This window comes from Lipotes vexillifer, unplaced genomic scaffold (assembly GCF_000442215.2).
Source record: "Lipotes vexillifer unplaced genomic scaffold, Lipotes_vexillifer_v1.1 scaffold914, whole genome shotgun sequence".
NCBI classification, from domain to species: domain Eukaryota; kingdom Metazoa; phylum Chordata; class Mammalia; order Artiodactyla; family Lipotidae; genus Lipotes; species Lipotes vexillifer.
In genome coordinates, this window is record NW_006780388.1 from 2132514 (window position 1) to 2140574 (window position 8061).

An 8061-nucleotide genomic window follows, 5' to 3' on the forward strand; every position below is an offset into this window, starting at 1 on the left:
GTGTCCCTGGCTCCTACCACAGTTGACCATCAGGCGAGGCCAAAGTCAAAGTCAAGCCCTAAGGTGCAGTCACTCCAAACCGAGACGGGCCACAAATGCAAACTACCGCTTGATTTCAAAGACTTAGAGAAGAGCAAAGTAAAATATGTCAGCGATTTTTTAGGTTGAAATGACAATATTATGCATGTAATGGGCTAACAGTATCAGCATCAATTTCACGCATCTTTTTACTTTCTTAACGTGGCTGCCAGAAAGTTTAAAACGACAGATGGAGCCCATGCTGCACATGGCCTAGACGGCAGTGGTCCAGACCAGGGCCCAGCAAACCTTTCCTTAAAGGGCTAGGTAGTAAATACTTCAGGATTTCCGAGTCAAGAGGTAAAGCTGAGGATATTATGCACTCATATAATCACCAGAAAAATAACCACTAAAAACGTAAAAGCCATTCTTGGTCTGCATCCCCAGACCAGACTCACAGCCAGATGTTGGCCTCTCAGCACATGGCTGGCCACAGGCTCTTCCCGAGCTCCTCACCTGCAGGGCTTGGCGGGGAACCCCTGCATGACACCTGTGCCCTGCCCTCTCTGGGCCTCAACCTCCTCTGTGCAACACGAGGGAGCAGATGAGGTACTCCCTGCTGATGGGATCCTGGCTGAGCCACACGTTTTGGACAACAAGAAGGGCCGGGAGGCAGCAGGGACTTGAGGAGTAGCGAGGGGCTGAGGGGGCGTCCACGGAGCCTCCCATGACAGGGCAAACAGAAGGAGGGTCCCCACAGACTCCTCTCCACCAGCACCCCTAGTCTGAGGCGTGAGGGAGTAGGGCTGCCACAGGCTTTGGTGTCGGGATCAGGGCCCACTCTCCGTGGCACAAGCTCTGACTCCTTAGCCCTGAGCCCGTGGGTAGACTGGTGACGGTGGGGAGACTGGCGGGCTGGGGGCTGCGTGTCCCTAGGGGGCGCAGGCCCGCGTCCCTGCTGCTGGCACCCATGGCAAGGAGGCGCTTCCCAAGTCTGACACACACAGCGCGGAGGTGCCTCAGCCAAGGTCCCAATCCCACCCACACGGGCATCCTCAAGGGGACAGACAGCCCCGCCCCGAGACAGACTGGCTCCAGTGCAGATCTATGCGCTGGCATCTAGCATGGAAGGTTCTCTGTCAACTACAGGCATGAGACAGACGCAGCAGAGGAGGGGCTGGGATCAAGGAGGCTAAGGTAGGTGGTCAGTTTCAAGGGCGCAGGCTCACCATGACATTTACACTTAATCTGAGTCATTCCCTTCGTGACCCGTGTCCTCGTCGTCACTCTGGCTCGGCACCGGCAGGCGGCAGGGAGGAGAAGAAGAGAGGGACCGTCAGTGCAGGGCGAGGCGGGAGGCAGCAGAGGGAAGCCCACCCAGAGAGGCCAGGTCTCCACGGGACAGCAGAGAGCACGGCGCTCAGGGATGGACCTAAAGTTGTGCTGTGCGGCGAACTATAGGCCAGCCTCGTCCAGATCACACTGTGGGAGGAAGCACGACGTCCCTGGGCCCCAGCACTCCCAAAGTTTCAGTTTTCCTTCCCTCTGTGTTGTGAAAAACTGAACCTTGCCCAAACAGAGGTCTGGCCTTTGCCCTCTGCTCCCGGGAGGTCATGACCTCCAGGACACACCAGTCTGACCATGTGATGGGGGGGTGGGGTCAGTTGGCTGCGGGACTGGAGACTGCAATCAGGCACATGGGTGATCAACTGTTGATCAATGGATCAATCATGCCTACGTGACTGAGCCCAGTAATATCTCTGCACACGGAGGCTGGCGGGGCACCCCTGGTGGGTGGTGCTCCGTGCACGGTGCCACACATCCTGACTGCACAAGGAGCACCTCTGTGACATGGGCTCCACGTCTGGCATACTTCCTGGCCTCTGCCCCACACACCCTCCCCTGGCAAGTTTGAAACCCCCCCTCTTTCCGTACTTCCTGTAATAAACTGTAACCTTGAGCAGAACAGCCAGCAGTGAGTTCTGAGTCCTCCCAGCAGATCATGGAGTCGGAGAGTGGTTTGGGAAGCCCCTGAAGTTGGGGCTGCTGATGGCCGCTCTCAGTGGACCGGTCCCCTCGCTGAGTTGCCCGACCCCCACCCGCTCTCTCCTGCCACTTCCACCTCAAGACACGTGTGTGTGCGCGCACGCGTGCGTGTGTGTCTGGCCCGTGCTGTGGGCACCCAATGAGCAGGTCCGCAGTAGTGGACTCACTGTCCTCAGAACATGAAGTACGGCTCCAACCAGGCTGTGCACAGGTGTCCCCAGATCATGACCCCAAATCCGGCCTCAACACTTTTCCATGGCTTACAGAGGCCCTGGCTGTGCTCCACACCTCCTGGGGAGCTCCTGCCACGGCCCCAGTTTAGGCCCCGGTTTAGAAGCGGCTGTTGTTGCCACATTCCAGAGCCAGGTATTTCTGGAGAGAGAAATAGGGCCGCACTTTCAATGGCAAAGGGATTTGGGGTCATGAGTGGAGTTCTGTCAGCACAAATGCATCCCTTCTGCAGCTGAAAAGCCACCCGAGGGACATGAGCTCAGGCAGTTGCCCTGGAAAACTTGGCTATGAGAATTTTTCAAGTTCAGAGATAAAAGTTTCTAAGAATAAGACAACTTGCAAAAGAGCCCTGCAAATGCTCAGAGAGGTATGGCTCCTCGTGAGGCTGGGGGCTCTGGGAGGCGGGATTGCCTCCTACCCTGACTCAACAGGAAGCATGTCCCCAGGCATGGCACCAGGACCCCTTTGCTCCCGGCCCATTGAGGGGACCTGCACCAACCCCCAAGACAGCCTGTCCTGGGCAGCGGCGGAACAGCCCAGATCCTGCACTTGCAGCTGCAGGCACCCTTGCAGGCCAGGGGTTGGGGATGGGGTGGGGGGGCAGGATGTGAGGACTCTGGAGGCCCCAGGGCCTGGACAACTGCTCAGTCATGCTGGGGTGAAAGAGCTGCCTCGAGCACCAGTGGAGGATGGCCACCGCGGGAGGACCAGCGGGCGAGGTGAATCTGCCATCCATTCCCAAGCCCACGCCTCCAAGGAAGACCCTGAAAGGCTCACAGGGGCAGTTCTAGGCAGGTAGCAGCCAGGGTGGCACCAGCCAAGAGTGTGAGGAAGGTCTGGAGCCCCCGGTTTAATGTCATCAGTTAAAACCCCACTGGCCTTGCCCACACTCACTCAAAACACCCTCTGACAGCATGCCAGAGCCTTCCACCAGGGCCGCCTGTGGGCCCAGGACACACAGGCTGGCCGCCACAGAGCCCCTGGGTCCCCTCAGAGCCGGCTATGGGGCTGTCCAGGCACCACCTGGCTTGAAGGTCCAGAAGTCCTGCCCAGGCTGATGCTGGACTCTGCAAGGACAGACACATCTGGAGTCACCAACCACAGGAACAAACCCAGAGGAGACGCCACTAGAACCTGTCACCTCCAGGCAAGGGTAGCAGCTGCTCCCTGCCACGAGGCTGCCCTTGCGCTCCTCGGGAGACAGAAGGGCCAGACGTCCAGCAGGGAGCCGGTACAGTTCAACAGGAACTGGCCTGTGCCAGGCCAAGGCAACACTCCGTGAAGTCTCAAAATCACACAACCTGCCGGATCTGCTCCGTTTACAAACCAGCACGACTCCCAAGCCTGGGATGGGTGTATCCGAGGCAGGTGCCACCAGGAGGCTCTGCCCTCCAGCCTCGACATCCCCAGTCCCCAGGAAAACAGCCCACAGTGGCATCACTCAGAAGCATAGCCCCCACCGGCAGGACTGGAAGACAGCAACACTTCCAGGAGCAGGCTAGCAGGTTAGAAGAGGTGAGGGCGGAAGGCCTGGGCTATGGGAGCCACAGCATGTTCAACAACCCCGTGCTCCACCACTCGAGTCCCGTGGACGTCCATGTCCTCTGTTCCAGGACTCTGCTTCTGATATGCCAGGCGAGAATTACGTGATGATGGACAAGCAGCATGAGGCAAGCAGGCCGCCAGGAAGCCTGCATGGCCAGGAGCGCCGCGACGACAGTAAGAAACAACACAGCAAAGGAGAGAAACCCAGCCCTGCAGAGGGCACTCGGGCTGCAGCCTCACCCACCTTGGCCTTCTCACTGGGCTCACTGGTCGTGCCGTACGGGGAGTTGTGCAGCTCCTTGGAGACCACGCAGAGGAACTCGGCCTGGTCTTCACTCCCGTAGTTGTAGGAAGAGCCAATGCTGACCAGCTGGGAGGAGAGAAGGCCAGTGGGATGTGGGCAGAGAGCCTCACACACCTGGCTCAAGACCAGCCCCCAACCAGGAGGGAAACAGCCTGCAAAGACCCCTGGCAAAGATGGCCGATGCTCGGGGAAGCTAAGGGACAGGATTCAACCAAGAGACTTTTAACGAACTTACTGAAAATAAAGTCCCTGAACACTGACACTCAAGCTCAGACGCACCCGTACACACACACCACACACACCACGTGCAGGACAGGCCTCCTGTGCCAGCATGTCCAAGCTCCTCTCAGGTTCCTGGCTGGGTCCAGGGGACGCTGAGTGACCCGGGGAGGGGAATGCGACGCTGGAGTGGGCACCAAGCGGGCCGGGCCCGAGAGCAGGCAGCGGGGCGGCGGCACTCTGCTCTGCCCATAAGTTGTGCCCTCCGCACGGGCTGTGAACACACGAGTGTGAGCACATGCCCACACACATGTGATGGCGAGTCCCTCCCCAGGGAAGCCAGGACCAAGCCTTCCTCCCACTGGGGCTACTGACTGCGAAGGGGCATAGGAGGGCCACAGCAGCTCCAACAGGCTCAGGGAAGGGCCGGGGGCAAGAGAGATGCCGGGGCTGTGGCTTCCCACGCCTCAGCCGCAATCTCAGTCTGGGTGTGTCCACGCCCATGGCCCTGCATCCCCAGGCCTCCAGGTCACCACTACAGCCACACAGGAGCTGAGGTCCGACCCGCCTGCTCCAGCTTAGCCCAGAGCCACCAGGGACTCTGTGTTTAATCAAAAGAAAAGCACTAAAATTGTAGTGAGCTATCAGTGGCACAATTATCGAGGCAGTGCCTGGAAGGCCCTCCATCTTTGCCTTCTCTACTGATGGAACTGCCCATGGAGGAGAGGCCAGGGGCAGGAGTGCCACGTGCAGTGACAAGGACGCAGTGAGCACCGCCGAGTGAGAGAAGTGTGCAGAGCGGTGCGGGCCGCTCTGGGAAAGGAGAGGAAAGCCCCAGGGCCAGCATGCCCACCCTGCCTCTCTGGTGGAGAGAAGTGGATGGTTTCTAGAGGTTATGGAGGGAACTGATCAGACCCCGTGAGAAACTCATCCCTCCCACCCTTCCCCCAAGGCTAGGTAGGGTGCCCACCTGTCAGCCTCTGCCAGAGATAACACTCTGAATGCTGGGGAATGGGGTCCAGGGAGTTTGTGTTTTGTGTACACGTACAGGTATTTGTTTTCCCAAACATGGGACTGATTTTGCAGCAATGCTGTTTTGTAATTTCTTTGTAAACCTTAGGCTTTTCATTGGGGGTTAGATGGCTAACAAAGCGAGAGTGAAATAAAGAGGACAGGGAGGAAAAAAAAAAAGGTCTGTCCTAGGAACAGACTGGAAGGCTGTTCTAGGTTCATAAATGCCTCTCGGAGACAGGCCTGCCACCTGCGGACCTCGGGTGCCCGGCCCTGGGTGCAGATGGAGCAGCGCATATGCAGCCACTCATAATCAGGTCTGCCCAGGGACCACATCCTCACGAGGCGTGCAAGCCTCTCAGAATCTGGCTCTGGCCTTGTCACTGACCACTGACTGACTCTGGGTTCAGCCCCACCACCTCGTGGGGTCCCAGGCTCCGGCCCCTCTTCCCCTGCAGTTCTGGCTCCTGTTTCTAGGAAGCAGACAAGTGAACAAATGTGACCCTGGTTCTGGGGTTTCTCTGGCATGAACGGGGGGAGCACGTTCCCAAGGGAGGAACTGGGCAAAGTGGGTGAGACTTGGGGAGAGAGGAGCTGCTCTTTGCTGTGGGTTTGGGATCCGCTCAGAGGAGCTCAGGACAAAGCCCCTGAGCTGGTCTCAGGGAGGAAATGCCCATGCAGGAGGCACGGGAACCCCTCTCCCTTCCGCAAGAGCCACAACGAGGGTGACCTAGTTCACAGATCCTGAACCGGTGACCGCAGCTCCTGTCTCCCCAGCCCTTTTCCAGGCTGCACACCAAGGGACAAAACAAGGGGCGGTGGGAGCCTTCCTTTCCTTTGTGAGCCTGGTGTGACTGTGCTGGGGTTAGGGAGTGAGGAATACAAATATAACCACGGGACCCCGCCTGGACACCCTCCACACCCCCGCCCCAGGGCAAGGGCAGGGCATCAGAGCAGCTCTGCTGGCTATGTCTCTGGGTGGAGAGTGGGACACAAGTGCCGACTGCGCCTTTCATGACATTTCAAGAGGACGCCAAGCATTCTACAGCCTGATTCATTATTTCAAAAGACCCATAAGAAAGGGTAGCCTTAATTAGGAGGGATGCCAGGGGACCCCATGATTTCCCACCGTGGACAGAAAGCTGGCACCAGAGGAGGCTCTCAGGAGCCAGAGGGGGTGGGCTGGGGTCACAGACCTGGTCTCCGCCCTTTAGGACCAGCGCCCGGGGGGCTCGGGCCGGGCAGGGTCATAAGCCCAAACCTCAGAGTCTCTGCCTAAGACACACAAACAGCGACAATGAGCTTGTTGGCAAGGTACCACCCACTCAAGAGGACATCCTTGCCATGTTCTCAGGCCCACAGGTAATGGGCTGCAGTTCCCCAGGACGAGAGGCAGCATGCCCACAGAAACACCAGAGCACTGTGGACAGAGGGCGGTGGGTGGGTGGAAGAGACTTGGCTCTCACCCCTTCTCACAGCCGTCCTAGCAAAAGCAGAGCTGAGGAAAATGAGGGGCATGGCCAAGCCAGAGTCAGCAGCACTTTCCAATCAAGGGCAGGACAGGGGGCTGGGGGGCTGCAGAGCAGCCCCAAGGGGAAGGGCATCTATGCCAGCAGCAGCACAAAGGAGCCGGAGCCCCATCTGCTCAGCCAGCACGGAAGGGCCAGGAGGGGCCAGGGCGGACAAGGGAGGGGACTGGTGCCGGGGTCATGCCAGGAGGCACTCAGGATATCGACTACACACACACACATACACACACACACACACACACACACACACACGGAGATGTTAGAAAAAAGCACACAGAACAGTCCTCCCACAAAAGAATGGGCTAGACTAAGAAAAATAACTGCAGAGAAGACTTGGGAGGTGGGACCCTAAGAACAACTCTTGCCGCTCCCCCCATCACCCGTGACCAATCTAGTCGGGACTGGTACAGCTGCTGCTTGTGAGAGGTGCTGGAGACATGATGGGGACCCATGCTTCCATGAACTGCAGGCCGCCCAACACCTCATTACTGGTCCCGGGGGCCAGCTGACCTGAGCACCCGAGCAGGGCCTTTATAATGAAAAGATCCACTGTGCTACAGGCTCAGGGGGTACTCTACCTGCTCAAACTTCCAGCCGTCAGACATGGTGGAGACCATCTGTGTGAGCTCCTCCTCCTGACACTGGAGCACACGGTACACGTGCTTCACTGGCACCTGTGAGAAGGGCCACAGGTGAGGGCAACGCCCGTGCCCTGCCCCCTCGCAGCCCCGCCCCACGTGCCAATTGGGGATGGCGACGGGGGGCCCAGGCGACAGGGGCCCAGGGGAGGCCGATGCTTCCCTTCCACCTCTCGGGCCCAGGTCGTAATGCCTAAAGAAACCCCAAAGGCATCCACCAAAGAAGCAAAACAAACATGCTGGAACAGCTGCCGTTTTCTGCTTTCCCATCCACCTCCAAAGATATTTCCATTTCTGAATTCCAAAATAAAATGAGTCATGTTCCTGAAATCCCAAGAGCACCTGTGGCTAGATGTGAATACACGATGACAGCCATTCCTGTGCCTTGGGGGAACCACACAAAGTCTCTGAACTAAGGGGGTGCCTTGAGAGCTAAGCAGGACCAGCCTCAGCCCTGCTCACAGAAAAAAGCTCTCAGACACGCACAGCAGCTCAGACAGGAGACCGTGGATCTTCCGAT

General features: G+C 58.3%; 1 protein-coding gene across 1 annotated transcript in view; it reads right to left on the reverse strand.

Annotated features, from left to right (window-relative positions):
* KCTD5 (potassium channel tetramerization domain containing 5) overlaps positions 1-8061 on the reverse strand; it is a 26568-nt gene that overhangs the window by 2746 nt on the left and 15761 nt on the right. The window contains exons 4-5 of the mRNA XM_007453521.1: positions 7482-7577; positions 4085-4210 (exon numbers count right to left, since the gene is read on the reverse strand). Of these exons, the coding sequence (XP_007453583.1) occupies positions 4085-4210; positions 7482-7577 (222 nt within the window). The remainder of the gene's footprint in view (positions 1-4084; positions 4211-7481; positions 7578-8061) is intronic.